Source organism: Leptodactylus fuscus, chromosome 2 (assembly GCF_031893055.1).
Source record: "Leptodactylus fuscus isolate aLepFus1 chromosome 2, aLepFus1.hap2, whole genome shotgun sequence".
Taxonomy (NCBI): Eukaryota; Metazoa; Chordata; class Amphibia; order Anura; family Leptodactylidae; genus Leptodactylus; species Leptodactylus fuscus.
In genome coordinates, this window is record NC_134266.1 from 87,936,471 (window position 1) to 87,960,527 (window position 24,057).

Below are 24,057 nucleotides of genomic sequence, written 5' to 3' on the forward strand. Positions count from 1 at the left end.
CAGACTACTTCAATATCTCACATGTAGTTGTGATATGTTTAATGATTATTTCTGGCTTGATTTACAACTTCTATATAGATGCACGTAAAGGAACACTACATATTGAGAATGTGAGTCCCACTGCTTGCACTTATTGTCTTACCCACATTGACCTGCTGTCTCGTCTTCAGGGTCCATTCAGATGCAGATTTTCTGAGATTTCCTTAGCCTGTACACTGAGCTTCTTGGTTCTGCGCTATGTCTAGAAGCCAAACTCTGGATAGAAAGGCTGGGTTTACACAAAGCATTTTTTCTGAACTGCCCAGCATTTTTAATTTCAATAATGCAATGCACAGGTTACTATGGATTTCACCTATATGATAGAAGACCATACAGGTTTTCAGTTTAATGGTTGTTACTATACTGTACATCTAACCTGTATACTAATATGTGCTACTCATTATTACAGTTAAAAATTGCATCTAGGTCTTCGTAAAAAGGTTCAGTGGAAACCCAGCCCTAGCTGACCTATAGTTTTAGGATTGCCCGGTATCTCAGTAATATATTGATTTGTATTGTTTGTAATGTTGATAAGTTTGTTGCAGTGATCTGTAGGATCGGACACATTAATGATGTCTTTCACACATTGTTTTTGCTTCCCTTGGCACCCTAGTTTTTGTACATATGTTCTATTTGTACACAGAGCTGTTACTATGCATACTTTAGAACATATTGTGCATGTGTTATGTTATTCATATGACGTGATGTAATAAATCATATTGTTAAATTAGATCTTCAATCCACTGTAATATTTCTCAAACTTTACAAGCCAAGTACCCTTTCAGAATACCCCCAATGAACACCTTGGTGTCCCTCATGTGACAGATCTTGCTCTCAGTCTCTGGAGGGGGACCTGTACTAGGCAAACACTAAAAGTTATAATGGTGTTTTGGGTTATAAGCTATGTATAAGGAACGTGTATAAAGAACATGTTTAGGCTCTATGACCATGGCAGATAATCAAAAGCCTTCTGTAAGGAAAATCCTGACAAATTATTAACTACTACATAAGCGTCTCCTTGTTTTGTCTCAATGTGTTGGTTACAGCTGTTTGTCATACTTGTATGAAGAAACACCAGTGGAATCTTGAGAATCCACAAAAATATGCTAAATCTAAATGCGGATACAAATTACACTGTGAAATGTGTTCCTTCCACATCAACTTTCTGCACGTTATCAATAGTTGTTACAAACAGAAAATGGCTTGCAAAGGATTAGAAAATATGGCTGCTTTCTTTCAAAAACCGCACCACAGCTGTCCATGCCTACTGCGTACACAAGCAGCAGATATTGTTGCAGGTAGTTCTGGGTTAATATTCAGCTCCATGTATCTATAAGAAATCCTTGTGATGGCCTCCAAGACAACCATAACAAATCTGCCACATGCTAACACGCTATAGCCATGTTCACCCATTGATGCAAGCTATGTAAAGTTATATTATGGCAAGGAAGAGGGCGAAATCACTTCTTCCATTGTATTAGCAGCTCGACTGTGAGATCCTTCTGCTACCACTTTACTACCACACCGATATGACTTCTAGCGACCTCTAATGGTATTTTATAACTAGGCTCCCCACTATTCACCATTCAATCCCTGTAAATTGGGTGTGAACTTCATCATAGAGAGACTGCCAGGTCGCAATCTCCTGAGATGATCCAAGTATTGGTAGCACTGGGACACCAGTGTGTAGCACCAGAGATCAGGTAGTAGTGGTTGCCTACAAGAAGGCAGGCAGGGCAGGCCGCAATAATCAGAGGTCAAGTACTAGCCAAAGAGGGCTAGGCACACCTGATATAGGTTCAGGTCAACAGCGATTGCCTAGGGTTATAATCAATGGTGTGCACGCTGACTAAGAAACAGTACACATCCTACCTACAACAAACTCTATCAGGATGAAGATCTCAAATGGGGGCTGTAAGGAGCAAGGCATTGGGACTCGATCAGGGATGGGAACTGGTGGGCATTGTAATGGACAGAATGACTGCAGACCGCTGGCTTTATAGATGGTTTACTGATCTTGCCAAAATTGTGGGGTTGCATACAGTGAAGGTGTACAGCTTCAATTCTTTACTTTAAATAAAAATGGTAATATATATATATATATATATATATATATATATATATATATATATATATATTATGCATTACTTTTATGGCCTAACAAGACCTTCCAAAAAGATGTACTTTTTTATTCAAGCCAAATGTATGTGATGAACAAATGAACAAACTCTGTGGTTATGGCATTTTTTACATTCTTTTCTAAACATGAATGTTTACTGGGTTTAGCTATTGACTTTCCCTTTGTTTTCTGTTACTTATTTGAGTTGTTTGTGATTCATATACCCTCTCTGCGGGTGCTTTGGCGTTCACATTCACATAAGCATTCCTTTACCTTCTTCTATATGATATAATGCTGAAACAGACCACACACTAAGTCATAAGACAATAGAATTTATTAGTACCCATTAAAAGATGTACATGAAACATATAACACGGGAATAGTACCATATGGTAACACAATAATAGATGGGGGGACTATTTATAGTCAGGAAACCAAAAAATACCCAGGCAAGGAGGTAGAAAGGCACAATGAGGAATAGCATAACAGTAATAGTGGCAATGTATCAAGTACAGAAGAGGTATAATGGAGGCAGTGAATAGCAATAAATGCCAGGTATACATATATAATAGCCCACATGTATACCACTATAAAATCATAAAGCCATAAAGAAAACAAATGAAATGATCCTCATGTGAAAAACATACCACCATAGCTTTTAATGTACCTGAAACAAAGACTGGACGGGTTCGTCTACTGCACTTTATGCCACTCCTCACTATAATCCCAGGACTAGGACCTGAGTGACATTCCCTTGTGAAGACCTCTTCATGGTATTGCCCACATGGTCTCCAGATATCAGGACACAGTAATGAATAGTGCTCACATCTCAGGCTAGGCACACAGAAATCTGCTGAAGTATCAAACAAAGGTCTCAGTTCAAGGATTCTGTACCTCTCAATTTGCAACAAATAGCAATAACTGGCACATTGTGTGTTGCCTCCTGCTTGTCATACGTCACACACCACTTGAGTTGATTTTTAAGATTTCATGTGGCTAAAAAAGACCGTGCTTTTATGCCCCTCCTACATGCCACAGATTGGAACTAGGTGCTTGAAAATTTGATCTTACTGACACCTACTGTAGTTTCACATTCTTACAACTTGTACCTCTGCGGCAACCCATTGGTGGGGGTGCAGAAGGCTAGAAGGAGTAGTACTTGCAATGATCACCAATGGCTAAAAACTCTACCAATTTCTTCATCTGTCCTACCTGGCTGCTGCAATGCTGAGGGGAGCTTCAGGGTACCTGGCGGTGATGGTCATGTTTTCTTTGGGGCACATCCTAGTTGTAGTTAGTCCTCATGAACTACATGGGAATTAGAGTGATGGGCATGCAGGAATAAGTCTCTGGAGAGTTGAGGTATACAGCAACAGACTAACTTGCAATTTTTAGTTGTGGTATTGCATCCAAGCTTTAGAGGTACAATTCTTGTTACTACTTAAAGTGTAGCTGAGCTGGCAATTGGTACACCCATTAGCAGTCTCTACTTTAATCTTAGTTTGTGTGCCACACTCTCTCACATGTTTAACAAATCTCTTCAGGTCCCCAACCTTTAAGGAGTGTCTATCTAAAGTGTACAGTGTGCACTCTTACAACCATGTATTGTGTATTACATTCGTGCTCCAGTATCACAAAATGCTAAGTAACTTTATAAACTGTTATGATTTTTTTTGTGTGTCTCTCCTGAGAAGTTCTTTATGTATTTAGGGTAAGGGATTGCAAACAAAATCTAAAAATGGTATTTTTAAGCACACAGTGTACTGACTTAGAGAGATTTCTTCTATATGCTAATAGATTATGGATAATTAAGAAGAGATTAGATAAGAGAAAAGATACTCAGAGGGAATCCAATTGTTGAGTCAGTAGGGAGACTGCTCTGTAAACATCTTATTCTATTCTCAGTTAATTTCCATAAAATCCAGGTGTTCCTTTTAATTTGTAAAAAAGTACAAGACCCATGGAAATGGTCGCTAGAAACGTACTTGATTACATAGTTATTGTAGGGGTCACATACTTTTTAAAACCGTTCTCTCTAAACTGACAAACATTCAAAGTGATTACAATTTTAAATATAGAACTACTTAAAGTTAGTCCATGGCCTGAGTATCGTACAAGATTTGATAAACTATGCTACGCAGAGTTATTTCCAAGGCTATGAGGATTAACTGTTATAGCATATATCAACATGAGAAGTGGAGACTGCCAGACTATGTGATGGATTTTCTGTTTTGACTCCAATTCTTCTTTCTTCCTGTTTTGCTTGTTTCTATTTTATGTAAATTATGTTAAGGAGAACAAATTATTTACTGGAAGTATAGAATATTTTTCTTTCACTAAAAAAGTACTAATAAAGCCACTTTCACACTTGTGATCAATAATCTGCATCAGTATTTGGAAACCAAAACCAGCAGCAGGTCTAAAACAAACACAGAAGAGATACAGTGTATCTTTCCATTTTGTGGGTTCTGATGTTCCAGTCTAATGCTTTCCAGGTGTTTTGATAATAGAGAGAACATGAGTGACAGGGCCTAGTTCCCCTACCTTCTACCTACAGCAATCTCAGATCCTAGTTCCAGGAGGAACAGACTTCTTGCAAAAAGTTCTGCTGCCACACACTCCAAAGTCCAGATGCAGCCACATTTATCTGGTGACTTTAACTGTTCCACTGGTTCCCCGAGCATGCGCCAGGAGGAAGAAGGCAGAGCTAACACTAGCATGTGTTATCTGCATGGAGACCATCCTGAGCTGATCACTGGCATCACAACTGGGAACAAACAGACTAATTATTTTTTAATAACTAATAAGCCCACTTGTTCTTTGACCTTATGCTAGCGCTAGTCATGGCATGCTCAATGCAGTCAACAAGTCTAAATAAAATGGAAAAGTTTGTCATTAAATATAATAAAGCAAATGAAGAACATGGGACCCCCACATATCAACAAGACAAGAGGTAGCTTTGCTTATTGGTGCCCTTTCATTGCAATACCTAACAGAGTGATGTGTTGCTGTGCCTTGTACTCTTTGAAGGTGTTTGCTACAGAGCTGGGCAGAATTGCCAATGTCCAGGAGGAAGCTGGCAGAGCTAGCATTAGCATGTTTTGACTGGCCTGAGTGCTGGCTTCAGATCAGTTAAAAGATGCTAATGTTAGCTCCTCCTCCATTCTCCTGGCCCAAACTCTACCATACCAGGTAAACATGGCTTCTGTGCCACCCTTGGCATCCATGCCCGCGGATGACGACCCCTGGTCAGGAAGAAAAATGTTGATTATTTAATGAAGACTTAAATATTTTATGAAGTCTGAAATCCATTATATGTATCTGTACCCGCAAGGTTAATTATGAAGCTAACAAAGTTTTTTTTATGTTATTGGTGGTGTATAGCCACATTGGCCACACCCTTGAAACTATTTGGCTGTTTGGTTTCCAGTGCTTTTCAGACATCCAGGATTATCAGCCATGCTGACTTATCTGTCCTAATAGAAAATTGTGCCTATTGGTTTACTTTCTCCAGTGAATATGTTGGACTGTAAGGTTGGCACAGGAAGAGATTGTTACATGCAAGCTGTGGTTTGTCGGCTGCGTTCTTCAATGACCTGTCTGGAGGTATGGCATAGCGCAATGGCCATAGTTTAGGAACCTAAAAGTAGTTCTGGAGATATAAAGTAGGCTTTGTTACAATCCTCATGCATGCCTGCCTATATGGTCATTCACAATCTCCTTGACAAAGAAAGTTATTTCATAAAGACATTTAGACTCCTGTTTGGGCATAAATGCAACTTTTTTGCCTAATGGCTCATATACACTCACCGGCCACTTTATTAGGTACACCATGCTAGTAACGGGTTGGACCCCCTTTTGCCTTCAGAACTGCCTCAATTCTTCGTGGCATAGATTCAACAAGGTGCTGGAAGCATTCCTCAGAGATTTTGGTCCATATTGACATGATGGCATCACACAGTTGCCGCAGATTTGTCGGCTGCACATCCATGATGCGAATCTCCCGTTCCACCACATCCCAAAGATGCTCTATTGGATTGAGATCTGGTGACTGTGGAGGCCATTGGAGTACAGTGAACTCATTGTCATGTTCAAGAAACCAGTCTGAGATGATTCCAGCTTTATGACATGGCGCATTATCCTGCTGAAAGTAGCCATCAGATGTTGGGTACATTGTGGTCATAAAGGGATGGACATGGTCAGCAACAATACTCAGGTAGGCTTTGGCGTTGCAACGATGCTCAATTGGTACCAAGGGGCCCAAAGAGTGCCAAGAAAATATTCCCCACACCATGACACCACCAGCCTGAACCGTTGATACAAGGCAGGATGGATCCATGCTTTCATGTTGTTGACGCCAAATTCTGACCCTACCATCCGAATGTCGCAGCAGAAATCGAGACTCATCAGACCAGGCAACGTTTTTCCAATCTTCAATTGTCCAATTTCGATGAGCTTGTGCAAATTGTAGCCTCAGTTTCCTGTTCTTAGCTGAAAGGAGTGGCACCCGGTGTGGTCTTCTGCTGCTGTAGCCCATCTGCCTCAAAGTTCGACGTACTGTGCGTTCAGAGATGCTCTTCTGGCTACCTTGGTTGTAACGGGTGGCTATTTGAGTCACTGTTGCCTTTCTATCAGCTCGAACCAGTCTGGCCATTCTCCTCTGACCTCTGGCATCAACAACGCATTTCCGCCCACAGAACTGCCGCTCACTGGATGTTTTTTCTTTTTCGGACCATTCTCTGTAAACCCTAGAGATGGTTGTGCGTGAAAATCCCAGTAGATCAGCAGTTTCTGAAATACTCAGACCAGCCCTTCTGGCACCAACAACCATGCCACGTTCAAAGGCACTCAAATCACCTTTCTTCCCCATACTGATGCTCGGTTTGAACTGCAGGAGATTGTCTTGACCATGTCTACATGCCTAAATGCACTGAGTTGCCGCCATGTGATTGGCTGATTAGAAATTAAGTGTTAACGAGCAGTTGGACAGTGTACCTAATAAAGTGGCCGGTGAGTGTACATGGCCATATTATGGCAACGATTTGTATGGAGCTATAATAGAGGTCCAAAGGCCACCATGAGACATGTATATATTGTTTCTATTTGATTCTGTATCAATTGGTCACAAACATGACAGCTGACATCAACCATAATGATTGTTCATTGGGTAAAGTTGACATTGATGAACAGTCATTGTTGACTGGGTCTTTATATTTCATCTGATCAGACAATAGTCAATGAAAGAACTGATATTCATTAACAGCTATAGCCAATGACTGTAACTACCAATACAGACTAAAATGTATTTGGATGTGACAGAGAAATGATCTTTCACTAGGTAACCATTTGTTCAAAGAATGTTCAGTCAACTTACAGCACTTCTGTGTAATGTCTATGATCACCTTAACTCCTGGTTCACATCTGTGTTCGGTATTCCATTCAGGGAGTCCACTTGAGGACCCTCCAAACGGAATACTGAACACATTGACAAGTGGTGAGCAATGAAAACACACGGACACCATAGACTATAACGGGGTCTGTGTGTTTTCCATGTAGTGTATGCACAAATCATGCGGAGGGAAAAGTAGTTCTTGAAGGACACCATTAGGAATACACACGGACCCCATTATAGTCTATGGGGTCCATGTGTTTTCATTGCTCACCACTTGTCAATGCATTCGGTATTCCGTTTGGGGGTATCCCTATGCGGACTCCCCGAACGGAATACCGAACGCAGATGTGAACCAGGCCTAACTTGGGGTTAAAAAAGATAAAGAATTAAACATTTTTATGCATTATGAATTGAAACCAAATTCATAAAGTTGTTGTCGGATCACAAACGCAGATCCTTAGCTACAATGTAGATGAAGCATGTCATCAGTTTTCAGTTAGTGATTATTCACAGTGAATTCATGGTGAAGACTCCTATTCTGGTTTTGTATTCATTCCAGCAGACAGATCATTTAGTAGAAGTCTGTGGAAATATGTACTTATAAGGAGAGATGGTATATGTTACTGTATTTGTCAAACATATTAGCAGTTCTTTGTGTTGCTGTGTGTTACAACATGTCTCTGCCTGGCTAGGAAGTCTTCCTGAGAATTTCACGTATATAAAATATTCCTATTGTGGTATTGTTTTATCACATACAAAGGATGTTGTTAAATTCCAGATCTTAAAATTTAACACCTGATCTCCAATTCTCTGCTCTGCTTTCTGAACCATTTGTGGCATTGAGCTCGGTCTCTCACTGCTTTGAGTTGAACAAACTATAAATTGAATTTTGCCGCATAGTCCTTGCTGAGAACTGGTCAAGTCCCAGCTGGTGGCCAAAAATTGTCAAAAATAACTTTGAGCTCTTAAATTTTAGGACTGTAGGGCTTTTATCCATGGAGGAAAGCAGTATATAACCAATGCAGTGGAAATGTGTTATACATGTCAGCTATTACAATAAGTAACCCGCAATGCAATGCATGTATATAGGTAAGGTATGCTAGAAAGGATAACACTATTATGTCTTTTTGATTCAAACTTCTGCCTATTGACAGATGCTTGTCCCATAGAAATGATTAAGATCCATCAATTGATCCATCATACACTCCTCAACATTGAAATTGAAAAGTAAAAGACTGCAGGCCATGGTAGAACATTCAGGCCACATGGGCTAGAACATGAGCAAGATGTGGCATGATGTTGCCCTGCTGAAATACTACTCCTTGAATACTTTGATTTGCTCATGGAACCAGTGATATATACATTTCTACAATGTAATTCTGAGCTGTTAGAGTAAAATTAAGTTTAGAGGGCTCTATTTCCTTGTGAAGGCCTCTTCATGACATTGTCCATGTGGTCTCCAGATCAATCACTGGTCATCATTGCATCAGGGACAAATGTAGGAATCATCATTGTAGATGAGAAACCTCCATTGCCATCTTGCTGTGCACCAAGCTAATATTTGAGAGCATTGGTGTAATGTCAATTGAACACCTATAACTTGACATCTGGCTTCCAGCCCAATGTCATGCAAATGACTTTAGATGGTTTGTATCTAAAGTGTTTGCCGCCCTAGGCTTGGGATGTGACGCCCAATTTCACTTGCAGTACACAATGGATCCCTACACACCATTCTTCTAATGAAACAATCCATCCTTCTCCTCTGTGCATGTATTGCTGCCATTCCAGGTTAATGTTGTGCTTCTAATCACAAAAGCCCCCAAGATTGGGCAGTGCTGACACTTCAGCCTAGGCATGTAGCTATCTGCTGGACTGATAAACAAAGGTCATTCCACAGCATTGGATTTTGAGGTTTCATGTAGATCTTTCCGACACCTATTAGTTCCTTAATTTGCATAATCTTACGACTTGTTCTTCTTGGTATTGCAATTTAAATGTTGAGAGAACAGGAGCAGTTTGGTCCAAAATTCTAGTTCAGAGGTGTAAGAAGTTTGTTGGAAGTTTGTAGGAATCTATTGGTCTCAGTTATTTTTTTTCTAAAGGCTGTGCAACCATATATTAAGTTGATGGTGCCAGTAATTCTGTCTGGTCCATTTTGAAATTCTATATATATATATTTTTTTCTTAGTTTTTTTGTGTTGTTCCAATATACACAAAGGAAATTTACATGTGGATAACAAAACGTGTAATTGCATTAATTTTCTGTGAAAAATTTTAGGGATGCCAGCACTTACAGCCATGACTGTAGGTATATGTATATAGTGAGGCTCTCTTAGATATGCATTCCCAGTAGAACAGCTTCTGCCAGATCCTCAGTGCAAGTACAGATATCGTTTAGGTTGGACATGGGTTTTTCGTTCTTCATAAATTATAATGGATTTGCAGCTATGGGAGACCAGACCTCTCCTGCTTAATATCGGTATAGTTTCAGTCAAAGAAATCGTGATTGGAGTTTTAGTTTTAATTTTTAGATTCTCTTTCCCTTTAACAATATGGTCCGTATTTTTGCCTCCAAGCTTTCAAAACTTCTGGTTGGGATTTTCTTTTCAGATTTTGATCTCCATAGGCTATAATTGGGTAATTGATTCCCTTTGTTTGGTTGGGAGCTCAGGGCACAGGTCCAAGGGCTTTCTACTCTAATTACACCAGTAAAGATCTCTTCTATAAACCACCCGACATGTTGTTGCAATTATCAAACTGTCCTTAAGTGGAAATAACCTTTTACATGTTAATTTGTCATGCTCATGGACTGTGCACCTCTTTGGAAACCACATTATCAGAACATCATGGAAATCATACTGTTCTGCTGATATACTATCCCCTCATAGCCTATATGCACCACTGTTGATTTTGGCAAAGCATTATGTATGGTGTTACTCTAATGAAAGATCCCGCATCTGGTATTATTGCACTTAAAGATTTTTCTGTATACAAATGTAGCAAACTTTAACTTGAATCTGATAACATCTGTTAAGTTAATTACATTTTTCTTACAAGACAAGCCTAGAACATAGTGGCGTAACTACCACCATAGCAGTTTCTATGGGGCCTACAACCTTAGGGCGCCCCTTGCACTTTATTTTTCAATAGGCCATTACCTATTGGAGTAGCCTCTATTTACTCACTGACCACGGTTTCCTTGGAAGGCAGAAGGGGAAGCAAAGGCAGACGTGAGCCGAAGTAGGGATCAGTATGTTGGGCTCATGAGCGTGCAGCAAGAGTATTTGTTGGTTCATTAGGACTGCATCCGAACTGGAACTTCTATTATTATACTCATGGGCCTCTTCAGATCTCAGAGTATAATGGTTGGAGGCCCGGGGGAGGTAAACAAGCTTAAAAACCAGTGTTACAAACCTCTCCAGGGTTCCGGTTCTGCAGTATTCTGGCTTATTTTGTGACAACAAATATGCCACATGGTCAGACATGGTCAGGATGCATAATGTTGCCAGCGTAAACTATGTCTGTGATGTCATTGAAGAGGACCAAAGACAGCAGGGAGTTGCAACGGAGCGCAGGAGAGGTGAGTAACACTGGTTTTTATGTTTGATTACCTCCCCTGGGCCTCAGAACAGTATGTTCTTGGGTCTGAAGAGATCCCTAAGTATAATAATAGTAGTTATTGAGCTTCTGATCATTACACCCGCAGTGGTGAACCCCAAAAGTTTGGGGTTAATTTTGTAACCAACACTGGGTCACTGTGAGACATTATACTATATGAAGGCTGCTATAGAACAATATATTGTGTGGAGGGGCTGCTATGGGATATTATACTGTGTTGAGGGGTTGCTATGGGACATTTTATTGTGGGGGGGAATATTGCCCAGTGTGGAGACCACTGTGGGACATTCAAATGTGTGTAAATGGGGTGTTATAGATAGATAGATAGATAGATAGATAGATAGATAGATAGATAGATAGATAGATAGAATTTTCTACATCTGGCCCATCATTGACCCAGATGTATTAATAATTAAACAGTGTAAACTTAAGAAACTGAAAAAGCACCAGATTCATCACAGTGTCTGATGCTGAGTGATAAGTCTGTTGCATCTTAAACTAAAATGTCTAACGCTAAGTTTATAGCCCCGATTAGTGGATTTACTTTCATCCAGGACTTTATGCCCATATTTTGACACAAATTGGTACATTTAAGCCACGCCCACTTCTAACAAGTTGGAACATTTTTAGCTGAAACTAGATTCAAAGAGACACAGAATGTTTCCTCCAGGGTCTAATCCTAACATCAATGGTGAATCTCCTGCCCAGTTATGGTAGAAAATAGAATGAATCTCTTTAAAGAGGACCTTTCATCAGATTGGGCACAGGCAGTTTTATATACTGCTGGAAAGCTTTCGGCTTCCCGATCTGTTCCCTGGGTAAAGCGCTATCGGTCCCGCTACCGTAGCACTATACAGTCAGAAGGGCGTTTCTGACAGTCAGTCAGGTACGTCCTTCTGCACAGCAGTGCCTATCACGCTGTACAGTGTGAGCGGGGAGGAACACCTCCTCCCTCTGCTCACAGTGCTCGTCCATAGACGAGTATTATCAGGAGGGGAGGGGGAGTTCCTCCCCGCTCACACAGCGCAGCGCGATAGGCACTGCTGTGGAGAAGGACGTTCCTGACTGACTGTCAGAAACGCTCTTCTGACTGTAAAGTGCTACAGTACCGGGACCGATAGCTCTTTACCCAGGGCACAGATCGGGAAAGCCGTTGAATTCAGCGCACTGTTGACTTTCCAGCAGTATATAGAACTGCATGTGCCCAATCTGATGAAAGGTCCTCTTTAAATAAAGCATTTAAAATAAGGTCTCAACTAGAGGAATTTGTGAATGAATACTTTTAGCTACATCATTTCCTAGGCCCTGTAAAAAAATGGGTAAATCTGTATGTGAGATTTCACAAATTTGCAATAACAAGGCAGTAATGTGATCATGGCCACTTGCCATTTCCAACTCCCATAACTCCTTGAAAACAACAAAAACTGTAAATTTTTTAAAAAAAAAATATATATATATATATATATATATATATATACACACACACACACACACACACACACACACACACACACACACACACACACACACACACACATATATATATATATATATATTATACTTTATGCTTTTATGGAATTGAAGTATACAAATGACTCTGCAATGACTTTGTGTAGCTGAAATGTTGAGCACTTCTTTGTTCTCCTGCAGGGCTCATAACTGACTGAATCTGATTTATTAGATTATTTTCATATTGGGGCTATGGCTATTTAATAACCATTCTCGGAGTAAATCATTCACATGCTGTTCTGTGTCCAGGCCATTCCTCATCGTCTTAAAATGATTTAAGTAGAAAGCATTATAAGACTCATTGCTTGCCGCCAGCCTTCAGTAAAAGCTGCTAAACTGGCTCTTCATTGTAAGACAAAACCACAAATATTCACAGGCCTCTCCAGAATTCAGCAAACATAACTGTGATAGACACGTGGCCGGACTATGCAGATTCATTTGTAAGGCTGTCAATTAAAAATCTGTGTCAGCAGAAGGCATGAAGCCTGGGCCATGTTTATGGAAAGGTACTACATCCAGGATTCATTCAGTTCTCGTGATTTTTTTTCCTGTAGTCTATGTTAAACCTCATTTATGTGAATGATTTCTTAAATAGTCTTCATAGAGATTCCGCAGTGCTGAATGTGTTGTTTGACATTTTCTGTTGTGCTTTAAATGCACCGTGTAAATCTCTAAAAGGAATTTCCCAGAAGTATTGCAATATAAGTAAAGTATTATACTATGCGCTACTCCTTACACCCCTATTGGAAGTGATTCTGAATGACCATTTTTCATTGTAATGCATTTTTTTATATTCTTGCACACACAGATCTAAGATCTAATAGATTCTTTGTGAATCAACCCCTTTAACTGGATGTCCTATTACATAAAGTAACTGTAAAATAAAAGATACATTGTAAACGTCACTCAAACACTCTTTAGGACCCTTTAGGAACATATAATATAACCAAAAATATAAATAGAAAGCTAAGACAAAGTAAACTACAACTTAAGAAACTTAACACCCCTCCAACTCCTACTGTCGCCATGTAAATTTTTTGCATTTTGTATATTATTTACCAGTTATAAAATTTAAACAGAAAAATTTACGGAAAGATCTGTAAAACATCCAGATGTGTCATAAAAAAATAAATCCAATTATAAATGATGCAGTCCAACAAATAAAATTGGTGGGTAGGGGGCACAGTAAAGCCATGTGTATAATCAATAAAACTGTTAGTGAGTGACCAGAATGCTCTGGTTGTTAAAGAGGACCTTTCATGTCCTCGGGCAAATGCGGTTTTATATACCACAAGAAAACTGACTAAATTCACTGTCGGCTTTCCCGTTATGTGCCCCAGGGGAAGAGATATCGGTGCATTTACCAATAGTTCTTCACTGTCAGAAGGGCGTTCCGGACAGTCTAGCAGGGAATGCCCTTCCTGACAGTACTGTCCATAGCGCTATACTGTGAGAGGGCATTCCTTACCGCCCAGCCATGATGCTAAGCTCTAAGGAACACCCCCTCTGACAGTATAGCACTATGGACAGTACTGTCAGGAGGGGCGTTCCCAGTTAGATTGTCAGGAACGCCCTTCTGACAGTGAAGAGCTATTGGTAAATGCACTGATATCTCTGCTCCCAGGGCACATAATGGGAAAGCCAACAGAATTCAGCACACTGTCGGCTTTCTAGTGGTAAAACCACGTGCCTGAGGACATGAAAGGTCCACATAAGAGGTTAAAGTATCAGAGAAAGGGACCCATTTGACCTCCCTTATTCTCCTTTCCTCTCTGGATCATTGACATCTGTCAGTGCTCGCCATAGCTCAGTGATATTTAACTAACCGTTCTTATGTTTATATTACATGAAATAAAGGAAACCTGTTCTTACTTCCTATCACCGTTTATAACCTGACATCATTGGTTTCTATTAGACACAACATTATTAGTGCCCTATTTACAGTTGTCATAATCTGTTTTTAGGAATTATTTGCATTGCATTTGTATGAACAGGCCTAAAATAGCTGGAAATGCATTTTTGTTTAAATTCTGCAATATAAAGCCTGGATACTTCAAAGAAAGTGTGAAGTTTCATTGAGACCATGATAAATGTCTAACCCGGTACGTTTTCCCCACCTGTTTGTTCCTGTGCCACCAGACACTTTAAGAGGCTCTTAACCACTGTAAACCAGACGGCCTCATTGAGTGCATGTGAAGAACACAAATATGTTTCCAATTATATTTGGTCCAATAGCATTTTCTAATGTTAGCTCAGTGATTAGAATCTCATTCCTTCACTCAGTAACGGGTGAACAATCCTATTGTAAACCACAAGATAACATCCATATATTCCTAGACTTAACAGAGTCCGGGACCTCTTTTTTTATTTTTTTTTTTTTTTTTCCTGTGCCAAAAAATATTTTGTCTAGCAAGGATAAAATGTCTAAAATAATGAGCAAATTTACTGTTATATCTGAATTAGGGTGAATTCACACTGAGTAAACGCTAGCTTATTCTGAACGTAAAACACGTTCAGAATAAGCGGCGTCTAAAGCAGCTCCATTCATTTCTATGGGAGCGGGGATACGAGCGCTCCCCATAGAAATGAATGGGCTGCTTCTTTCACTCCGTGCAGTCCCATTGAAGTGAATGGGATGTGCTGGCGTGTACGCTCCAGCATGAGCAGAGCTTGCCGTATACGCCGGCACTCCCCATTCACTTCAATGGGACTGCACGGAGTGAAAGAAGCAGCCCATTCATTTCTATGGGAAGCGCTCGTATCCCCGCTCCCATAGAAATGAATGGAGCTGCTTTAGACGCCGCTTATTCTGAACGTGTTTTACGTTCAGAATAAGCTAGCGTTTACTCAGTGTGAATTCACCCTTATAAAGGCATTAATACTGCTGGAGACGGGTCTCAATCATGTTCCATAATTTTGATGAAAAACTGGAACATCTTCTACGTTTTCCTTCTTTCTTTAGGTAATGAAATTTAAATAAAATGTATTAAGCAATGGAAAAATACTTATGCTAAATATTGGAAATCATTTTTGGAACTAATTATATTTAATGTTTTGGAAATTAGGTTAACTGAGAAACATTACTATTATTACCGCACCGATGTCAAGCATAATGCATAGATGTGTTTATGCTTCCTATTCAAGAATTTTGGTGAATACATAATGAGGGAATTTATGTATGTAAATGAAACTTAATATCATTATTGTATTCTCTTATATGTATAAACATAAAAACAGTGCTCTGTTATTGCTCTAATAGCTCTTAAACTGTAAGGCCAGGTTCGGATGGGGTTTAAAATCAATGGGAGCCGGTCATTTCCTTCTTCCACAAGCGGTTTGTTCCTGCTTACGGAAAAAAGAAACAACCTGCCCTTTTTTCAGGCAGATTCCACGGCTGAATCAGCCACAGACGTCCGCCTCGTGACACCTCCTTCCCGACTAGTCCCATTCATTTGGGCCTAATCTGGAGCAATCTGGATGCCAGTGCACTGAGGCAGCCTCCGTGTCAAATTCGGGTCCAAGAAACTCACCTGTGAACTTACCCTAAGGGTCCATTCACACAGAGTTTTTTGTCGTGGAAAAAATCTGCTTCATAAATTAGGAAATGGTTTTTTGAAGCGGTTTTTGGAGCGTTTTTTGAGACTTTTTTTTAGATTTTGTGTTTTTTTTCCTCCAGCACAGTGTATGGACCTTTAAAAAACTGCTAGCAGTTTTTTTTGCCAATTCTGCGCCCAAATCCGTGACATGGATTTTCCACCACCCATTGGATGCATTGGTTTTTGCAGGCGGAATCCGCCTGACGTAAGCTTTTTTTCCGCTAGCGGAAAAATTCTGCGAGTGAAAAAATAAAGCAAGTGGAACCCATAGAACTCTATGGGGAAGTGTTTTTTTGCACATGGATTCTGACGCGGATTCAGCATCAAAATCAGCGCCAACAACTCAGTGTCAATGGACCCTAACTCTCTTTTTATTTTTTCCCTATAGTGTCAGGGGTGTTTGGTGACTCTCTTTGTAATATACTTTATTACCCTATCTAAATTCCTTTTTATTATAAAACAGGCTGTAACATTCTCCTTAGCTGTTACTAGGGAATGTCCGTACATAGTTGTATTGTAAATATGCATGGCTGAAGCATTTACCAAAGTGGGGATTGGTCACTTCAAATGGCTGTATCTTCAGTTTTTTACCACTTAGAAAATGGTTCTGGTATCCTAAGAAAGCTGAGATTCTCAACATTCATGTAATGCCAATATAGAAGTGCTACTGTGCAGCAGGTCATGCTGTATACAAAATCACACTCTGACTGTGTTTTTAACTAGTGATATCTCTAATTATTTTATAGCTAGTACTTTTAATCCTTCCTTTGGTAAGTGCATCATCTCTATGTACTACATTGAGTATGTGTGTGTGGACAGTTGCTCTGGCAATACTGACCTGACCTGACTTTCCCTGACCTCTCCAGGGATATGGGTACTTATAGGTTTATATTTTTTTAATTGAAGTAAATTAGAAGTTAGATACGAGAGGGAACAATCCCTTTAAGGCCGGGGCCCCATGTGTCATAACATTATACAGTCATTTTACATCCACACATTGCAGAAAAACGTGTGCAGCAGACATGCTGTGATTTCCAAAACCGCCATGGTTTTGGAAATTGCAGCATGTCAATTATACCTATGGAAATGTTGGCAGTTTCCCTATAAGTATAATGGAAGCAGAAAGTCTACAAAGGAAACCACTATGGACTTTTTGTGAAAAGTGCAGCAGGAAAAACTGTAATGAGTTGTCGCCATGGTTTTCCCACAGCGCTTGTTTGTTGTGGTCAAGTACATGGGGCCTTAAAGGGAGGCTATCGTTGGTGTCAGTGGGTTTGAGGTAAAGACATGCCTGACTAGCCTTTAAAAAGACTATTCTACTACTACCTTCTCTTTTTAGATTCTCCCCGCCATTCCATTGTAATCATGGTTAATATCCTTATGTAAAGGAGTTCACGAAGCACCCTGGACGCTCCCCAGGGCCTCCGAACATCCACCTGCGCCATACCTTTCATTCTGTCCCCTTCAGTGCGTGTGCTCCGTCTGCCCTTCTCCTCCCCACATACTGTGTCCCCTTCTTTTCTCCAATCTCACTCTGGCAATTGAAATCTTGGGCACACTGAACACTATGCTCAGTTCTCCAGCGAACTACATCGACAGCCATTTTGGTGTAGATTACTGGAGAACTGAGCATACTGCTCGGTATACCCAAGATTGGAACTGCCAGAGTGAGATTGGAGAAAAGAGGGCGACACAGTATGCGGGAAGGAGGAGGGCAGATGGAGCACAAGTACTGGAGGGGGCAGAATGAAAGGTATGACACAGGGTGGTGCTTGGAGGTCCTGGGGAGTGTCCAGGGTGTTCCGTGAGTTCATTTACATAAAGTTATTAACCAAGATTACAACAGAATGGCGGGGAGAATCTAAAAAGAAAAGGTAGTAGTAGAAAAGCCTTTTTAAATGCTATTCAGGCATGTCTTTATCTCAAAGCCATTGACACCAATGATAGACTCCCTTTAAGGTCCCATGTACTTGTACTTGTGGTTTCTAGAAATTTTTATATACCAGAAGCCGCATAGCTGACTTGCAACAACAACAAAAATGGTGGCTTTAATTATTTATTACTGTCCTATAGACTTCATTGCGGCAGAACTACAGTATCTAAAGCTGTACAACAATTGAGCAGCTTTTGGCATGTAAACAGATGTCCTGGAACAGATGATCTGTGGAGATCTCGACTGTCAGATCAATTATTAAATATGAAATAATAATAATAATATTAATTGAGGCATATCATAAGGGTAGGCCTTCAGTTTTACAAAGGTGGATAATTATATCTTTCCACTGTCCCCCATGCCTCCCTTATACACATTAGATTATCGTGATCCCAAGGAAACACCTAGCCCTGTAGACCCATAGTGTCAGGATTGTTTTATATCAAGACTTTACTTTTAGATGCTTTGGGGAAACAAAAAGCTAATTGTAGGTGTAACTGGATGAAATATGTCACCTATAGTATAAATCTTTTATCAGGTGGATTTATCAGTACAGTAGAAATGAATAACTGGTTGGTGTCGGTTACACAATGTGTGGAAATGCTAACAAGTTTCATCAAGATTCTCTATGGTTTCGAATGTTGAGATCTGGCATGAGAACGAGACATTGGAGCACGCTGGCAGTTTACAGCTCCAATAAAAACAGGAGCATGATATCAGATCATTTCCTCTGGCTCCAGAGCAAGAACTATCTGGAGCGCAAATTTAAATCTCCATCAGTAAGGAAAGCATTCTTGGAAATTGTATTTGTAGTGTATGAGGTTGATGATCTTTCATTACTCAATAATGTGATTCCACATAGACACTTTCTCGTGCCAGAAAGCATTAGAAAACTTTTTGCATTAGATGAACAAGCTGTAAGCAGGTCCGATGATCTACCATAGGACAGTGTACAATATACTAAGTAGGGGTACAGTAGTTGGGTGCGTCTCTTCCTATTTTGTTTCCTTCGGCTTCCTGGATGGAGTGGGTTTATAATATGATATAATATGCTTTTTTATTATTTATTTTTTTATTATTTTTTTAATGTCATTTTGTTGTTTTCCATCAGCAGCAAAGCACCTCCAAGCCTCCTCCTTGTACAGATGGTATGCTGGGCCTCAACTCAGCCCAGTGTTTGGATGGAATAAAAGCCTCTGGGACAGAGCAGCTTTGTACACTGTACATCCAAAGGTACGACATATGACATATTGTATTTAATCACTGTTCTTAGTTACGTTAGTTTCTATGGGAAACAGATAACAAGGTTGTCACAGACACACCCCTAACGTCTAGTTATTTTTTTATAGGTATAAAGCGCCCATTCTATACATTAGGCTGAAATAATATACAATAAGTGAAGGAACACTAAACCTAGAAATGAATTTTGGAAGCAAAGGGGTTATCCATTAAGGAAGGAAGTGCTGGTATTTTCTATGTTTTTAAAGGTTTTTTTATTTTCTAATGGAGGAAATCTATGCAAACACGGGGAGAGCATGCAAACTCCTTGCAGATGTTGTTCCTGGTAGGATTTGAGCCCAGGACTTCAGCACTGCAATGCTGCAGTGCTAACCACTGAGCCACCATGTTGCCCTTTTTCAAGAGGTATTCTGACCTGTTGCCTTTCCAACTATTCTTTGAACTCCCATAGAATTGAATGGTAAACCGCACACTTGCAGTGTCAGAAAGACTAAAGTCACAGACCCAGTTCTCAAGATAAACGCGGGTCCCAGATGTGAGATCTGCAGCTATAAAACATTTATGGCATATCCTGTGGATGGAAATACCCTTTAAGAGTGACACGAAGAACTCTATTTCCTCCCTTTTATATTTAGTGTTTGCTTTTTTCCTTTGTGTTTTATGCTTCTATGTTTAAGCTAATAGGTCTATACTGTATGTTTCTACATTAACTCAACCCATGAGGCAGCGTACATATATACAGTTTCCCCTCGCTGGAATAACTCTGGCTGTGAGAGCTGTTCTGGATTACACACTGGAATATTCCAGGTATTTCCAAGAAGGAAAAAATGTAGAAAGTGTTTGATGTGTTATATAAAACTGGCCACGCTTTGATATGCTGGCCTCTATAATAGCTTCCTCATGACAAATAGGTCACTTGTTAACTTTAACAAGGATAAAATTCAAACACACATATTAAGCCATCTGATCTATATTACATCGGCCATAAGGATATTAAGCAATGTATGTAGGTGGTAGTAGACATAATGATTTGGGGCAAGACAAGCCTCTATAAATGACTTTCTATACATACTGATTGTTTTTCATCAGGTGGATTATGGGATTTATAGGATTAAAGAATTAGAGAAAAGAAATGACGCAAGGATTGATTGACAAGTTTTTGATTCTTTGTCTTTTTCTCAGTATCATTGTCACTGTTTGGTGAATTTGTATCACATTTTCAGATAATGTTCTTTGTATCACTTACACCAGTGAGTCCGGGTTATTGAAGACATCCTTTTCCAATTCCTGTCATTAATACAAAGTGAGATTCTGTCTTCTTAATTACATCAGGGAAGACAGGCTTGCACATTCCAGTGAGCGCCCTCTATTGGTTTGCAACACTGAGGCACCTGACTTCCTAATTACATCATGGAAGACAGATTTGCATATTCTTCCCATAGTCCCTTGCAAAGTGGAGTGCTAATGGCTTAATAAGTCTCCACACACCTATATGGTGGTCTCTCCCCAAGGAGTGATGATACTCCCCTTACTCTGTCTAAGCCTCTCGCCTCTACCAAGTTAGTCTTCTCTACCCCGGGCTGTCGAGATGCAATAACATCGAAACGGCCGTCCTCGGTTGAGAGACTATGCCTGGTAATAATCCCAGCATCACTGCAAAACAAAGGCCTCTTGGAAGGTAGAGCATGATGTTAAAGGGAGCAGCCTTTATTGGGCTATTTCACTGAGATTCTGTCTTCTTAATTACATCAGGGAAGACAGGCTTGCACATTCCAGTGAGTGCCCTCTATTGGTTTGCAACACTGAGGCACCTGACTTCCTAATTACATCATGGAAGATGAGATTTGCATATTCTTTCCATAGTCTGCTTTATTACATGGCATTTTTCCGATATTCTTATATTACTTTTACTCATGACTTTAAGAACACAATTACACTTTTTGTACTTGTTATTATTTTAGTGTATTAAAAAAAACAGAGCCATATAGTAATCTGGAGCTATAGGGGTTAAAAGGAACTTTTTCCATAGGTCTTATTAAAGCACATGGATCTATAGAAAGAATTACATCTATCCAGACCCTCCCCTTTAACTAGAATGAAGACAAGTAATGCCCGGTCTGGAGGATCCAGTCGCTTTTGGCCACTCATTTAAGCAGGAGTAATGCAAAGATGGCCATACACTACACTTTATATACCGTAGTTGTTGGGTGCAAGACTCATTTCAGCCATACACATGAAGGTTTGACACAGGACGTAAATTGATACAGTATACAGTAATGTATATCCACTATAGGAAATTTTTTATAATCAGTACAGTAAGGGCAAGGAGACTATAAAACTCTCTGGAACAGAAGAAATTGACTTAATTTTATACTTTTTTAAAAAAATTTCCTTGATATTCTATATTAGGAAATATACAGTACTCCTCAAAAGTTTTAGATTTTTAAATATACACACACATTTTGGCCCACTTCTCATGAGCAAACTGCTCCAGTTGTCTCGGCGTTGAAGGCTGCCTTTTCCAGACGGCATGTTTCAGCTCCTTCCAAAGATGCTCAAAAGGATTTAGGTCAGGGCTCATAGAAGGCCACTTCAGAATAGTCCAATGTTTTCCTCTTAGCCATTCTTGGGTGTTTTTAGCTGTGTGTTTTGGGTCATTAATTATCCTGTTCCAAGACCCCTGGCCTGTGACTGGGACCAAGCTTTTTGACACTGGGCAGCACATTTCTTTCTAGAATTCCTTGATAGTCTTTGAGATTTCATTGTACCCTGCACAGATTCAAGACACCCTGTGCCCGATGCAATTAAGCAGCCCCAGAACATAACAGCTCCTCCTCCATGTTTCACAGGAGGGACAGTGTTCTTTTCAGGATATGCTTCATTTTTCCATCTAGCTGATGTGCCTTGCCAAAAAGTTTGATTTTTGCTCATCTGTCCATAGGACATTCTCCCTGAAGCTTTTGCGGCTTGTCAACATGTAGTTTGTTTATTATTACTTTTGTCAGATTCAAGTTATTTCTGTGACCATTGTGGGTTTTTCTTTTATTAAATGAGGGTACCAACAATTTTGTCCAAGTGTATAAAATCAAATCAATCTTTCATGTAACTACTTTTTATGTTCAAAAAAACCAAAAATTCTTCTCAATTTTTCCAAAAGTCTTGGAGAACTAAACAGATCCCTTCTGTAGGTGAGGTTGACATCAGGACTCTGTGGCTGCCTTATCATCAATTACAGGACTTCTCCTCCAAAGGGCGATCAAACCTTATATTGATTTGATTTGGATATTTCTTTTGTCCATTCACTTTTTTTGTTAGTTGACACTTTTGTACTTTTTTACCACATTTTTGACACCTGCCTAAAACGTTTGTACAGTAACATTATTTGCGGAGTTCTGTACTAATGGTTTGAATACAGAACAGTTCGCCTAAGTTTTACTTACAGATAATATTTAGCATATTGTACATTTACTCAAATTTGCCAAAAAAACCTATTGCTGCTAATGTTTAATTTCCTGTTTTCTAGGCGGAAAGAGTAATGTCCATGTTGTACTACACTCTGATTATAGCATTTCTGATCGGCATACAGGCTGCACCAAAGACCAAGGACCATGCCCCAGCCGGCTCCTCAACAAAGCATCGCATTCAGCATCATCACACACATCGAACTAAGTCTGTTCATCGACATCATGGCAGAATAGAGACAAATGAACCTGCATCTTTTCACAACATTACAGTTGACCCTAAACTTTTCAGGAAAAGGAAATTTCGCTCTCCAAGAGTTCTGTTTAGCACCCAACCCCCACCACTGTCAGAGGACCTACGGAACTTGGAATATTTAGATGATGAGGAATCCCTCAATAAAACTATCAGAGCTAAAAGAACGGTGCACCCAGTGCTTCATCGTGGAGAGTACTCTGTATGTGACAGCGTCAGTATGTGGGTTGGCGAAAAAACCACAGCCACTGACATCAAGGGCAAGGAAGTAACTGTGTTGGGGGAAGTCAATATAAATAATAATGTTTTTAAACAGTACTTTTTTGAGACCAGGTGTAGAGATCCAAAGCCAGTTTCAGGTGGATGCCGTGGGATTGATTCAAAGCATTGGAACTCCTATTGCACCACTACACATACATTCGTCAAAGCTTTGACAATGGAAGGGAAGCAAGCAGCTTGGAGGTTCATACGGATAGATACAGCTTGCGTCTGTGTGCTCAGCAGGAAGGGCCGATCATAAGTAGACACTTCTTGCTGTTCCATCTTCTCCCCACCCCTACCTCAGCCTGTAAATTATTTTAAATTATATGGACTGCATGATATATTTAAAATTTTTACTGTAAAAAAGAGACTATTTATTAAAAACTTTTCAAAATGGTCTTGCTTGTTCTTTTTTTACCATTTTGATATCATTTCTAGGTTTGCCTTCTAAATTACAAATGTAAAATAACCATTTCTTTTTTATAATCCAGTTGTTAGAGATAATTTTTGCTATTGCTGTTTACCACCATTGGGTAGGTAGCAACGTATAAATACCATCATGTTATTCCTGTAAAAGGAAATACTTTTAGGCTAGGTTAACATGTTAAATTTTAGATGTTTGTGGTATTATGGAATA

The 24,057-nt window shown here is 39.7% G+C and overlaps 1 protein-coding gene across 3 annotated transcripts in view; it reads left to right on the top strand.

Moving 5' to 3' along the window:
- The window catches only part of NGF (nerve growth factor), a 65,692-nt gene extending 41,908 nt beyond the window's left edge, over window positions 1–23,784 (top strand). For 2 of the 3 annotated variants that reach the window (XM_075262671.1, XM_075262672.1), the window contains exons 2-3: window positions 19,321–19,439; window positions 22,969–23,784. In XM_075262671.1, the coding sequence (XP_075118772.1) occupies window positions 22,981–23,679 (699 nt within the window). In that variant the 5' untranslated portion in view covers window positions 19,321–19,439; window positions 22,969–22,980 and the 3' untranslated portion in view covers window positions 23,680–23,784. Of the gene's footprint in view, window positions 1–19,317; window positions 19,440–22,968 lie in introns of all 3 variants that reach the window. The other variant, XM_075262670.1, reaches the window with a different exon arrangement.
- The last annotated feature ends 273 nt before the right edge of the window (window positions 23,785–24,057 follow it).